The sequence below is a fragment of the Dama dama genome, chromosome 18 (assembly GCF_033118175.1).
Source record: "Dama dama isolate Ldn47 chromosome 18, ASM3311817v1, whole genome shotgun sequence".
NCBI classification, from domain to species: Eukaryota; Metazoa; Chordata; class Mammalia; order Artiodactyla; family Cervidae; genus Dama; species Dama dama.
In genome coordinates, this window is record NC_083698.1 from 63,317,249 (window position 1) to 63,332,597 (window position 15,349).

Genomic DNA, 15,349 nt, shown 5'->3' on the forward strand with positions numbered 1-15,349 from the left:
GTGTGTGTATGTGTGTTAGTTGCTCAGTCATGCCCAACTCTTTGTGACTCCATGGGTTGTAGCCCTCCAGGCTCCTCTATCCATGGAATTCTCCAAGCAAAAATATTGGAGTGGGTTGCCAGTTCCTTCTCCAGGGATTTTCCTAGTCCAGGGACCGAACCTGGGTCTCCCACACTGCAGGCAGATTCTTTACAGTCTGAGCCACCTGGGAAGCCCTTCCTTAGAGTAGACATTTAGGAATGGAATTATCTTTCATCTACTGCACTGTCTCCTCCCTAATGTATCAACTTCTTTGAAAAGTTGTGTGTGCACTGGTTCCATTTCCTTCCTAAAACCTGGCTTAGAACCCTTCAGTGGCTTTAGCGTTTATTATGGGATAGACCCTAAAATCCCTGCCACCTCCTTCAAGACCCAATAGGAACCAGCCTGTCTACCTGCCTCAGCCTCTTTCCCATTCTCTCTGGCCTCAGCCACACTGGCTTTTCAATGTATTGACTCCTTCCCTTTCTCTAGCCTCAGGGCCTTGAAACCTGCATATCCTCCTTCTGGAACAGTCTCCCTCCCCCAGCCATCTGTCTTTTGTGGACAAGGAAGTGAAATCTGTTTAGAGGAAGTAGTTGGAAGTTTAAAGAGAAGTGAAGGTATCAAAAGTTCATTTAGGAGGTAAAGAGAGGAGCTGACCAGCCAAGTACACAGAGGGTTCCAGGTAGCAGTGAGGGCCACTTTCCTGGTATATTCAGAGTTAGGAATGTGAGATTCACATCAAGGAAAACGGAATTGTCCTCCAGGGCTGTGATCACCTTTAGCCTCTGGAGGAAGGAGCTTGCTTAAACTCAGTTCACATGGTGAGTTCAGTAGCCTCTTCCTAATGTTTATTTTCCTTGGTCTTTTGAAAGTATCATGCCTCTTCTTTGCTAATTCAGTATAAGTGGGTGATAGCCCGTTTTGTCATTAAAATAAGTGTCATTGTGCTAAGTCGCTTCAGTTGTGTCCCACCAGGCTCCTTTGTCCATGGAACTCTCCAGGCAAGAATACTGGAGTGGGTAGCCCATTTCCTCCTCCAGGGGACCTTCCCACAAAGATATTGAAACTACGTCTCTTCTGTCTCCTGCACTGGCAGGAGGTTTCTTTACCACCAGGGCCACCTGGGAAGCCCTAGAACAAGTGAACCATTTCACAAATAAGCACTTCTGGAAACCTCAATGTGAAAATCTTCATTTCTGGGTTTATTAGGAAGTTGTAATGCTGTTCTGTCCAATAGAATTTCTACCTCCCATGTATGGCTATTTAAATTTTGTCATAAAATTTTAAGTTTAATTCCTTAATTATAGTAACTACATGCCAATAGCCACTTGAGGCTGGTGGCCACCATATTAGACAGTAGAGATAAAACATTTTTGTCATTGCAGAAAATTCTTTTGGACAGCACTGATCTAGAGGATAGACAAGGGTCTAGCTAAGTTATCTCTGAGGCTAGTCATTGTGTAGAATGGTGATCTAGGAAAAGCAAATGGACAATTTGCCTTGGCTAGTTTGCTATAGGCTGTAATACCCAGTTTGCTGATTCATCTAGCATTAAAAAAAGTAGACATAAAAATTCTGCTCCCTTCTGGCATTCCCAATCATTCCCAAAATTCAGCAGAAAAGCCAACTTCCCTGTGCTTCTGTTGCCTGTACATTGGTCATGGTCGGGTGTTTCAGATGACTTGTTGACCAAGCAGATGTCCAGGCTGAAGAAGAAGTCCTCATCAGAAAAGCCATGTGTGTTGCTTGTTTTCTGCAGATACATCTTGTAAATTCAAGGCCAGTGGATTTTTACCATTTTTAAGGATCAAGTAAGATAAGGTTCCATTCATAGTTGCAATGCCAGTACTTTTGACATGGCCCAACAGTCGGGAAGGAGGGGAATTCCCATTGCCTATGTGAACCATACAAACACAAGGAAATGTGTCCTTTCTGCACATTATCTTCTAGTCTGTTTCACTTTATTTGGCTTAGCCTGCAATTCTTCTTACCTCCTAATTTTAGGCGCCCTCTATAAAGGCATCTTATTACAATTATTGTAGGTCTTTCTTACACACATGGAGTCTTGATTTATCTGTCTCTCCTCTTCAAATTTGAAGATAATGTGGTTTTGTGAAAATGGGAAAGGTTAAGAGGAGAAAGAACTGAAGACTCTTTATCTTCTCACCTTTTCTTTCCCTTTAAAGGACTGGAGGATATTTTCATGAACTAGAAGGAATTTCGGGGCTTCCCTGTGGTAAAGAATCTGCCTGCCAAAGAAGGAGATGCAGGAGATGTTGGTTTGATCACTGCATCAGGATGATCCCCTGTAGTAGGAAATGGCAGCCCACTCCTGTATTCTTGCCTGGAAAACTCTATGGACAGAGGAGCTGGGCGGGCTACAGTCCAGGTTGCAAAGAGTTGGACACAACTGTGCATGCACGCAGCAGGAAATGATTTTCAGACTTACGGACTCCGCTACTTCTCTGTGCCCTGGAGAGGGACCCGACATAAGCACCGCTGGGAAGAACTCTTGACAGTCTGGGGTGTGGATGTGCAGATGAACCTGAAGTAGTTTGGTTATAGATGTAGCAACATCATCCCTCACAAAGATGTTTCTAACACAGAATGTTGCTGACTCTGACTTGATAGCTGCTCTAGTTGTGAGTGAGGAGTGTTGATTTTAATTGACTTGTTCAATGGAAATTTTTGAAATGCTGCTGTATTTGAACAGTCAGAACCCAGGTAGCCTCCATAGTTTTCAAAATATTTTCTCAAGCATCACTTCATTTGATATTCATGATAAATCTGAGGGCTGGAGCAAAACATTTGTGGAAAGAAAACTTAGGCTCAGAGGGGTAAAGTAACTTGCTTAACATCACACAGCTAGTAGGTGGCGTTGGCAGGACTACGGTTTGGATCCTGGTTGCTTTTCTGAGAATATTGCTTTATTTCACATTTTATCTTAGGATCATAAAATAAAACACATTTAAGTTGGGTAATTCATGGCACAAATATGATAGTTGGCTCAATAATAATGTTTGTTGAGTGTCTATAGTTCAGAAAGTTGGGGAATGAGCTACTGTAATTGGGTGGCATGGGTTCTGCCCTCAGGGATCTTTATTTGAAACATCTGAAGTGGTACATTTATAAATAACGGAGGCACGTTATCCTCAGACAGACTAGATGCATCAGTGTTTATGGGTGCTGAGAAAATGACAGAGTTCTTCATAGAAGGCTTTTTGAAAGAGAGGGAGTTTTTGAATCAGATCCTGAGGGACATGTGCAGAGACAACGGAGGGGCACTTCAGTGGGTGCAGAAGCATGGTGGTGAGAAAGAGCTGTTGAGAGTCAGCCACAGTTTGGTGGAGCATTAAGGAAGGACTGAGCACTTGGTCGTTATTTATTGAACATCTACCCTGCAGAAGTGGCGGGGGTGGGAGGGGCTTCCCTGGTGACGCAGTGGTAAAGAAGACACCCGCCAATGCAGGAGATGAGGATTCAGTCCCTGGGTCTGGAAGATCCCCTGCAGAAGGGAATGGCTACCCATTCTGGTATTCTTACCTGGGAAATCCCATGGATAGAGGAACCTGGCGGGCTACAGTCCCTAGGGTCACAAAAGTGTCATACACAACTTAGCAACTAGACAACAAAAGTAACCCTGCAGAAGACGCTGTGTAGTGCTGGGTTTACAGAGATGTGCAAAAGAGACATGGTCCCTGCCTTCATATTTTTAAACTTTGATGGGGGAAAGAAAGACTAATTACTGATTGTTGGTAATGAAATAATTACAGGGCTGTTTTAGATTGTGATTGTAAAGTACAATTGACTGATGTAGGGATCAGGGAAAGGAGTGCTGAGGAAAGAGGGTACAGCTTGTGCAAAGGCTCTGGAGTATTGAGAAACTAGAAAAAGGCCTCTGTCTTGGAGTTGAGAGACTGGAGAGGTGAATGGTATGAGATGAGGTGGGGAGACGACATGGGCTTGATCAGCTTTTGGTCTTTATTCTAAGAGCCGTGGGAACAATATGGAAGATTTTAAGCAGGAATGACATGATCAAACCTTCCTTTTATTTTATTAAAAAAATTTTTTGGACACATGGCATGTTGGTATCTTAGTTCCCAGATCAAGGACTGAACCTGTGCCCCCTGTGGTGGAAGTGTGGAGTCCCAACCGCTGGGCCACCAGGGGAGTCCCCAAGTCTTTCTTTTAAAAAGGTCACTTTGGGTGCAATGTGAGGAATGTTTTGGAGAGAGACTAATAGCTGATATAGCGTCACCCCTTAGGAGCAGTTACAATGATCCAGGCTTAGAGATGATGGTGGCTTGGTGCAGGGTAGGAGTAGTACAAGTGGGAAGAAGTGGATAGTTTCTGTAGAGATTTAGGAGATTGGATTTACAGAACGTGGTGATATGTTAGGTAATGGAGAAACACATGGTAAGGATAGATTCTGATGCTCCATTGAGATGGATGATGGAGCTGGCCACTGAGACAGGGAACCTTAGGAAGGGACCCAGTTTGGGGAAGATGATGAAATCAGCTTTGGATATCAATTAGGCTGGGTGTGTGGGTCAAGAGCTCAAGGAGAGAACTGAGCTGGAATTATATGTGTAGGTCATTGGCTTGTAAATGACATGGGGAGCTCTGGGCATGGATGAGTTTTCACAGAAAGAGCATTAGATGAGGAAGGAAGGACCAAGCTGTGAAGATACTTAGTAGCCAGGTGGAAGAGAACTAGCCAACCCAGGAGCAGCTGGAGAGGTGAGAAGAAAGCCTAGAGATGATTGTGTGTGATGTCATTGAGGTAGAGTGAAAATAGATAAAAAGAGAGAGGTATCTTTCAGTTTATTTCCAGACCCATTTCCCCATCAGCACTCTAAAATCTATCACAGGGTGGCCATGGCCCTCTAGATCAAGAGGCACTTCTGTAGTGCAGTTTTAAGGTACAGGTATCTATTTTTCTATTGCTGTGACAGATTGCAGTGTGTGTGTGTATTTTCTGCCTGGAACAATAACCTCCTTTCCTTTCTCCTACGTCATTGCGCTTTTGGCTGTCACTGCGTTCTGTTGCAAATCTGAGCTCGTTTAATCCTACAGAGTACTAACAGTATCTGGTCTCAGTGGCTCCGTAATTCTACTCCAGACACTCCTGCTTCATTTGCCAGCTGGGATCTTCAAATGAGCTCGTTGCACACAGTTCAACAGTGAAACTTGGTTAGCTGGTGAAATATGTCTGAAGAGCTCACTGGTGGAATTTTCCACATTAGGCCTGCATCCATTCTCTCTGGCATCTCTCTCTTTTTAGGATGGCTGTAGCTCCTCCAAGTTACTGCTTTGTGGCCTTCCCGCCACGTGCAAAGGACGGTCTGGTGGTATTTGGGAAAAATTCAGCTCGGCCCAGGGATGAAGTGCAAGAGGTTGTGTATTTCTCAGCCGCTGATCATGAACCTGAGAGCAAGGTTGAGGTAAGTCGCGTGTTACTCTCTCTCCGTTAACACGTACTCTCTTTCTCAGGCTTTGCTCAGCACCTTGACTTGTTAATGTGGAAACCCGTTTACCCACAGAACTCTCTTGTGGGTTCTGTTGATTCCTCTTTCCATTCTGGTTTGTTTGTAGCCTTAAAAACCCCGGGTCCAAAGAGAACTCATTGCTATGGCACATGTTTTATAATTAAGTAAACTATTTACCCATTCCAAAGTCAAATCTATGAAGTAAAATATATTCAGAGAAGTCTAGCTTCTACCTTTGTATCATTTCTCTATTTCCCTTTTCTTCTATAGGTAATAATGTTTTGGAAGTTTGGGGTTTATCCTTGCATTTAAAAATTTACATGTATATGTAGCAAACACACTCACATATGTATGTGCATATTTGTCCAAGTTCCTTTCTTCCTTCATCAGATGAATGGTAGCATGCTATATATACTTTTTTCCACTTTGAATTTTTCAACGAAAACTCTGTTTTGCAAGTCATTCCATCTGGAGTGACCATCTTCATTACTCATTTAAAACTGTGTAGTGTTTCATTCTATTTAATCAGTCTCATGTTGATAGACACTTGGAGTGTTTTCCAGTCTTTTGCTATTACAAATAGTGCTGGTGTGCATAATAGCCTTGTACACCTGTCACAGTATCTGGTCTTGGTTGATATATTTTTATTATGTTAAAAAATTATCCACCAATTCTTATTTTGAGTGCTTAAAAACCTGTTCAGTCAATATTTTAGGGGATAGGTGCCTAGAAATGGGATTTCTGAGTCACAGGGTTTATAAGCATGTGGCTTTGTTTTGCCTACTTTCTCAGTCGCTCAGTCGTGTCCAACACTTTGTGACCCCATGGTCTGTAGCCCATGAGGCTTCTCTGTCCATGGGATTATCCCAGCAAGAATGCTGGAGTGGGTTGCCATTTCCTCCTTCGGAGGATCTTTCCAACCTAGGGATTGAACTCACATCTCCTGAGTCTCCTGCATTGGCAGGAGGATTCTTTACCACTGAGTCACCTGGAAAGCCCATGTGATTTTGTTATATATTGTCAAATTTCTTTCTATAGGTGGTGTGCCATTTTACATTCCCACCAGCAATGTAAGACAATGCCTGTTTGTCCATATTCCCAGAGTGTGGTGTCAAACTTTCATGATGGCTATTTTTTAAATTAATACATTTTAATTGGCAGCTAGTTACTTTACAATATTGTGGTGGCTTTTGCCATACATTGACCTGAATCAGCCACGGGTATACATGTGTCCGCCATCCCGAACCCCCCTACCACCTCCCTCCCCATCTCATTCACCTGGGTTGTCCCAGTGCACTGGCTCTGAGTGCCTTGCATCGAACTTGGACTGGGGATCTATTTCACATATGGTAATATACATGTTTCAATGGTATTCTCTCAAATCATCATGATGGCTATTTTATGTTAATTTTACATTCTACTTTTTAAACTAAATTCTTTTATTTATTGCGTCAGCTTGTATTATTGATTCTCTTTGATTTTCCAGCTGTGTTATTATAAAACCTGCAAATACGGATAGTTTGATTGTTCTTACATCTCTAATTCTTTTCTCATCTGTTTGGCTTATGGCTTGGATTCAGTATTAATAACGATGGAGAAAGTGGGTATCTTTGCCTTGTTCCTGACCTGAGTGGGGCAGCCTCTAGTGCTTCCATATTATGTAAGATGCTGGCTTTGGAATGGAGATTCATATCATTTTGTCATGTTAAAAAGTGTACATCAGTTCATGCTTTGAATGCTTTTAAAAAACCCTGAGAAATAGGTAGTACATTTTGTTAAAGATCAGGAGATAATCAGAATTTAATTCCCTGATTTTTTTTTTTTTTACTTTCTATTTCATGATAAATTGAACCATCTTTGCATGGAATAAACTTCTTGGTTATGGTACAGTTAGTTGTATGTGTTTAAATGGTAATTGTTAAAGGATGAAGAAATTAGAGAAAAAAAATTGGGGGCTGATAAATTAACAGGCTCTTGCAGCTGACATAATCTCTACCCTTTGGTGTTTTATACTTTATAAAATAAACCAATTTTTCTGGTGATTGTGCATTTTAAATGGGTATTCATCCATGTGTATTTCATTTTCTTATCTGAATCTCTGTTTCAGCCTTCTAAAAGCATTAAGCTTCACCAGAGAGCAATAGCCCTCTACAAGGAGCTGGTTATGCTAGGTGAATTCAGCAGCAGCACTGAGATGAATGGGCAGAGTTGAGCAGGTCATGGTTCTAGTCTGTGGTTGGGGCAGTGGCAGACTCTCTCCCACAGGACCTTCGCCAGAACCACTTGCCTCTGATGTTGCACCATTAACTTGGTTCTGGCTCCTAAACTTCAGTGAGACTTTCCTTTCATATGGGCGGGGAAGAGTGCTGGGTTCTCTGATGCTCATGGTAGGTTTTAAATGGGTCTTCATTAATGTTTGAATGTCCATGTTGTCTAGATCTGAATGTTTCTGTTTCTGGGACAGAGGGGACTGGATATGGATCAAGTTGGCTTGGTTTGAGTTGTTACTGACCTACCCTGGCTGCCTTCTCTACGTGTTTCTTTTTCCCAGAGAGTCATGCACACTGAAGCACTTTGATTTTCATGTGGGCAGATTTCCCGAAGATGGCTCTAACAAATCCCACCCCACATGTCCTTCTCACAGTGTGCTGGACACACCTCCATGGAGTGGGGGGGTTATGCCCCCCCCACCCCTGCCGTGAATCTTCATGAGGGCTTCTGGTGGCACCAGGCAGTGAAACCTGATGGAGGTGATGCTGCGTGACCTGCAGGGCTAGGTCACAAAAGGATCTGACTTCTGCTTGTCTCCCTCCTTTGGGGCTCTAGCCCTAAGTTCCCAGGCACAATGCTGAGAGGAACCCAGCAGATACCATGCGGTAGGGCCCCCATGGAGAGCCTGCAGCCAGTGCCAATGCCAGATGTGTGAGTGAATGCCCCTTCAGTGATTCCAGACCTCAGACTCCATGGAATAGACTCACACCATCCCTTCTCTGCCCTGTCCAAGTTCCTGATGCATCGAATTCATGAACATAATAAATGGTTGTTTTATATCACTAAATTTGGGGGTCATTTTTTAGTAGCCATAGTAAGTACAGTATTGCACAAAACCTTTTATAACAAATAATATTTTAGGAAAATTTATTTTCTTTTTTGGGGCATAGTTTAAATGACTTTATATGTTTTATTCTCATGGTTACAATCATTTTAGGAAATAGACTAGATTCCTTTCACTAGTTATGATACATTAATGCTCAAATACACCATGTGTTTATGGTGTACACCTCAAATACACCATAAATTATGTCCCTTGCCTAATAACTAAGCACAGTTTGATACATACCAGAGTTAGTTGCTAGGCAGCCTTGACCTTTTTTCTGAGTTGCATATCTGTGTTCTGAGTTGCCTTGGCATGTTTCACATCCGTATGCTGCAGGTAAAATAACTTCACAGGTCAAAAACCAAATTCACTATTCCCATTTCATTTGCTTCTCTTCCTCTGTCAGCTCTGTTGTCTGCCACAGAGTTTATTCTAGAAACCAAAAGCAAGTGTTGAGCCATGTTTCCCGACTCATCTGTGGATGCAGAGGGACAGCGGTCACTGAGTCTTGTTGCTTCCTTGCCTGTGTCCCCATCTCCTCACCGCTCCCAGTTCATTCACACCCACGCCCATCTCCTTTCTGCTTTGATCTGCTTAGTGGTGCCCAGGTCTCTTTCCCCTGAATTCTGTTCCCTGCAGGGACTTTTCTTTCCAGATCACAGCGTTGTCACTGTCTTGTTTAAAAATGTTGGGTTGTTGTTTATAAAATGAGAATCCAGGCTGATTTGCATGCCATTCAGAACTCTTCCTGCCTGGCATCCTGTTCACTTTTCTTTCTTTTCTTTTAAATTAATAGACATTTTTAAAGCAGTTTTAGGTTTGTGGAAAAATGAGTGTAAGTACAGAGTGTTCTCATATAACCCCTCACCACCCCTGCTGCCTGCCTCCCAGGTTCCCCTATTATTAACATTTTGCCTTAATATCTTTTACAATGGATGAGCCTGTATTGATACATGATTATTGACCCAGTCAATAATTTATTAAAGTCCACTCTTTGTGTTGTGTATTCTCTGGGGTTTGACAATGTCTAATACCATGTATCCATCTATCATTCAGAGTGTTTTCAGTGCCCTAAAAATCCTCTATGTTCTAGCTAGTCATCTGTCCCTTCCCCTAACCACTGGAAACTCCTTATCTTTTTACTGTCTTCATAGTTTTCCCTTTTCTAGAAGGTTATATAGTTGAAATCATATAGTATGTAGCCTTTTCGGATTGGCTTCTTTCACTTAGCGATAGACATTTAAGGTTCACTGATGTCTCTTCCAAGCTTGATAGAATGTTTTCTTTTTTGCTCTGAATAATAATCCACTGCCTGGATATACCACAATATATTTTTCCATTCACCTATTGAAGGACATCTTGGTTGCATCCAAGTTTGGGCAATTTTGAATAAAGTTGCTATAAAATTTGTGTGCAGGTTTTTTGTGCACATAAAATTTTAAACTCATTTGGGTAAAGGTATTTTTTAATGTAATTTTATATTTTGAGTAAGTGATAAAATGATGTGGTTCAAAGATTTAATAATATTAAAAAGGTTTATGTAAGCAGTCTTAATCTTCCCTTACTCCTGTCTATTAAAATTTCCATCTTATGTAATCCTTTTTTTTTCTTGCCCATCTTGTCATCTTTTATGCAAATGCAAATAAATATGTATATGCCACCTTTTCTTTTTTCATGAAAGTAGCACATTATATACACTAGTCTGAGACTTGATTTTTTTAACACAATTTCTAGCCTACAATTGGCTTTCTTTTGTCTAGTAACATTTTCTAAAGAGTTTTCTATAGCTAAAAGCTTTCTAAAGAGTTTTCTATAGCTGAACATTGAAATAGAGGTTATTACTATTCTTTTACAGCTGATAGTAGTCTATTGTGGAGAAACTCCATAATTTAATCAGTTCTTTGTTGGTGAATGCTTGGACTTTTGGCTGGTCTGGAAAGTACAGCAATGAAGAACATTGTACACAAGGCTTTCTGTACATGTAGTCATTGAACACACTTCCACATGCAGGGTCACTAGGTCATAGGGTACATTTTTTTGGTAATAACTGACCTCTGTAAGGGTTGTACAATTCCCTGCTTACTTTTTCATCTTCATGCTTAGTTTGCCTTTCCTAGCTTACACAGTAGGCGTCAGCTGCGCTGAGCTGCTTCTTGAACGAACAGCACACTTTCATTTCTCTGTTCTTTTGCTCTATCCTTTGCTGAGTCTCTCCTTCCTCTCCCATCTCCTCATCTACTTGGTAGACTCCTGTGCATCCTTCAAGGTGCCAGCACCAATGTCCCCCTCCTCCCTTTAGCCTGCCACCCTTCTGTGAATGTGTAGCATCTTAAGTGTCTTTTTCTCTTATAAATTAATTGAAATTCATAATCAGCTGAAACGAGGGGGATGAGTTCTGGCTCAGGAGGCAGGGTCCTGTGTTCTAGTCCTGCCTTCTTCATTGACTGCGTCTTGGACCTTTGAGCCTTTGAGACTCAGTTTCCTCATTTGCCAGACAGAGATCATAGAACCCCCCATCCCGCTGTGTCTGCCTTCCTGTAAAGCACGTGTGAGCTAACATGCGAAAGAAAGCACTTTGTAAACTCCAAGCAGAACTCTGCAGGGAGAGATTTTTCTTTTCTTTTTTTTTTCCAGGTTTTTTTGTTGTTGGTTTTTTAAAAATTAATTTATTTTTAATTGAAGGATAATTACTTTTCAGAATTTTGTTGGTTTCTGCCAAATATCCACATGAGTCAGCTATGTCCCCTCCATCTTGAAGATCCCTCCCATCTTTCTCCCCCTCCCACCCCTCTAGGTTGTTACAGAGTCCCTGTTTGAGTTCCCTGGGTCACACATCAAATTCCCCTTTGTTGTTGTTTAGTCGCTTCCTTCACGTCCAACTCTTTTGTGACCCCACACACTGTAGCCCATCAGGCTTCTCTGTTCATGGGTGGGATTCTCCAGACAAGAATATTGGAGTGGGTTGCCATTTCCTTCTCCAAAATTTCCATCGACTATCTGCTTTACATATGGTAATGTAAGTTTCTGTATTACTCTTTTCATACATCTCACCCTCTCCTTCCTGCCCTCCCATGTCTGTAAGTCTGTTCTCTATGTCTGTGTCTCCATTGCTGCCCTGCAAATAATTTCATCAGTACTATCTTTCTAGATTCCATGTATATTATGATATTTATCTTTCTCTTTCTGACTTATTTCACTCTATATAATAGGCTCTGGGTTTATCCTCCTCATTAAAACTGACTCAAATGCATTCCTTTTTATGGCTGAATAATATTCCATTGCATATATGTCCCACAGCTTCTTTATCCATCTGTCGATGGACATCTAGGTTGCTTCCATTTTCTAGCTGTTGTAAATAGTGCTGCAGTGGACACTGGGGCACATGTGTCTTTTTCCGTTTTGGTTTCCTCGGGGTATATGTCTAGTCGTGGGGTGGCTGGGTCATATGGTGGTGTGGTTCTTGTAAAACACATGTGAGCTAACATGAGAAAGCACTTTGTAAACTCCAAGGAGAACACTGTGCAGAGAGAGATTTTTCTTTTTCTTTTTTTAAACAAAGAATCAGGTAGTGTTGAGAGATTCTGTAACTCCAGGCCTCAGTTCCTAAACTCCTAACTTGTAGCATATGCTAAATCTGCTTTTCAAACTTACTCTGTGTCCTTAATTCCCATACAGTTACACCTGTCTCTATCCCCTGTTCTTGTCCCAAGTACAGAATGATGGGTTCTTTTCTACCAGGCTTTTGAGCTACAATAACTATAATGTAACTTTCATAATAGTCTTCATTAGCATACAGAAAATTTTAATTATGAAGACTGAGAACTTCTCATAAAAACTCTCCTGTTACTCAGCCTTTTCATGACATTTTAAACATTGTCTGCAGTTTCCCTGGAAATCTCATGTGAGTGTTGCAGTCTGAAGCCCATTTTCTGAGAATAATCCTGTGCAGAAGGTCACTCTGATTACTCATTTCCACCCACCTGCCCACGCTTCCAGCTGGGCCATCCTCTCAGGTGGTCTTGCCATTCAGTTCATGCCCTTACCCACTCTTCCCTTCATCCTGCCCTCAGTCTGTCCATCTGTCTGCCTGTCCATCTCTCACTACTCTTTGTCCAGTTCACTCTACTTGAGATGGAGGAATAAATGGGGTCCTTCAGCACTGAGTTCCTCAGTTTCTAAAATTACACTGGGCATTTTGTTCAGCTGCACACTTGGCAAATCAGAGCATTTTATTTTGCGCTCTTTAGTCTTTCTTCTGCAATTCTGGGTTTTTAACAACTCCCACTTTGGTTGCAGAGTAGGATGGGTAAGTTCAGGTCAGTTCAGTCACTCAGTTATGTCTGACTCTTTGTGACTCATGGACTACAGCACGCCAGGCCTACCTGTCCATCACCAGCTCCCAGAGTTTACCCAAACTCATGTCCATTGAGTCAGTGATGCCATCCAGCCATCTCATCCTCTGTCGTCCCCTTGTCCTCCTGCCCTCAATCTTTCCCAGCATCAGGGTCTTTTCCAATGAGTCAGCTCCTCGCATCAGGTGGCCAAAGTATTGGAGTTTCAGCTTCAACATCAGTCCTTCCAATGAACACCCAGGACTGATCTCCTTTAGGATGGACTGGTTGGATCTCTTTGCAGTCCAAGGGACTCTGAAGAGTCTCCTCAAACACCGAGTTAAAAAGCATCAATTCTTCGGCACTCAGCTTTCTTTACAGTCCAACTCTCACATCCATACATGACTACTGGAAAAACCATAACCTTGACTAGATGTACTTTTGTTGGCAAAGTAATATCTCTCCTTTTTAATATGCTGTCTAAATTGGTCTTAACTTTCCTTCCAAGGAGTAAGTGTCTTTTAATTTCATGGCTGCCATCACCATCTGCAGTGATTTTTGAGCCCCCCAAAATAAAGTCAGCCACTGTTTCCACCATTTCCCCATCTATTTGCCATGAAGTGATGGGACCAGATGCCATGATTTTAGTTTTCTGAATGTTGAGCTTTAAGCCAACTTTTTCATTCTCCTCTTTCAGTTTCATCAAGAGGCTCTTTAGCTCTTCTTCACTTTCTGCCATAAGGGTGGTGTCATCTGTATATCTGAGATTATTTATATTTCTCCCAGCAATCTTGATTCCATTTTGTGCTTCATCCAGCCCAGTGTTTCTCATGATGTACTCTGCATATAAGTTAAATAAGCAGGGTGACAATATACAGCCTTGACGTACTCCTTTTCCTATTTGGAACCAGTCTGTTGTTCCATGTCCAGTTCTAACTGTTGCTTCCTGACCTGCATACAGGTTTCTCAAGAGGCAGGTCAGGTGATCTGGTATTCCCATCTCTTTCAGAATTTCCCACAGTTTATTGTGGTCCTCACAGTCAAAGGCTTTGGTATAGTCAATAAAGGAGAAATAGATGTTTTTCTGGAACGCTCTTGCTTTTTCGATGATCCAGCAGATGTTGGCAATTTGATCTCTGGTTCCTCTGCCTTTTCTTTTCTTTTTTTTTTTAAAACATTTATTTATTTGGCTGTCTCTGGGTCTCTTGTTGTGGCACGTGGGATTTAGTTCCCTAACCAGGGATACAATCCAGGTCCCCTGCATTGGGAGCTGGGTATCTTACCCACCGAAACACTAGGGAAGTCCCCCCTCCTCTGTCTTTTCTAAAACTAGCGTGAACATCTGGAAGTTCACAGTTCATGTATTGCTGAAGCCTGGCTTGGAGAAGTTTGAGCATTACTTTACTAGCGTGTGAGATGAGTGCAATTGTGCGGTAGTTTGAGCATTCTTTGGCATTGCCTTTCTTTGAGATTTGGATGAAAACTGACCTTTTCCAGTCCTGTGGCCACTGCTGAGTTTTCCATATTTGCTGGCATATTGAGTGCAGCACAGCATCATCTTTTAGGATTTGAAATAGCTCAACTGGAATTCCATCACCTCCACTAGCTTTGTTCGTAGTGATGCTTCCTAAGGCCCACTTGACTTCACATTCCAGGATGTCTGGCTCTAGGTGAGTGATCACGCCATCGTGATTATCTGGGTCGTGAAGATGTTTTTATACTGTTCTGTTTATTCTTGCCACCTCTTCTTCATATCTTCTGCTCTGTTAGGTCCTTATCATTTCTGTCCTTTATTGAGCCCATCTTTGCATGAAATGTTCCCTTGGTATCTCTAATTTTCTTGATGAGATCTCTAGTCTTTCCCATTCTATTGTTTTCCTCTATTTCTTTGCACTGATCACTGAGGAAGGCTTTCTTATCTCTCCTTGCTATTCTTTGGAACTCTGCATTCAAATGGGAATATCTTTCCTTTTCACTTCTCTTCCTTTCGCAGCTATTTGTAAGGCCTCCTCAGACAACCATTTTGCCTTTTTGCATTTCTTTTTCTTGGGAATGGTCTTGATCCCTCTCTTCTGTACAATGTCACGAACCTCCGTCCATAATTCATCAGGCACTCTATCAGATCTAGTCTCTTAAATCTATTTCTCATTTCCACTGTATAGTCATAAGGAATTTGATTTAGGTCATACCAGAATGGTCTAGTGGTTTTCCCCACTTTCTTCACTTTAAGTCTGAATTTGGCAATAAGGATTTCATGATCTGAGCCACAGTCAACTGCTGATCTTGTTTTTGCTGACTGTATGGAGCTCCTCCATCTTTGACTGCAAAGAATATAATCAGTCTGATTTCGGTGTTGACCATCTTGTGATGTCCATGTGTAGTGTCTTCTCTTGAGTTGTTGGAAGAGG

General features: G+C 41.8%; 1 protein-coding gene across 1 annotated transcript in view; it reads left to right on the top strand.

The window, feature by feature from the left end:
• Window positions 1–15,349, top strand: part of SCRN1 (secernin 1) — a 62,017-nt gene that overhangs the window by 14,747 nt on the left and 31,921 nt on the right. Inside the window, exon 2 of the mRNA XM_061165450.1 lies at window positions 5,309–5,468. Within this exon, the coding sequence (XP_061021433.1) occupies window positions 5,310–5,468 (159 nt within the window). The 5' untranslated portion in view covers window position 5,309. The remainder of the gene's footprint in view (window positions 1–5,308; window positions 5,469–15,349) is intronic.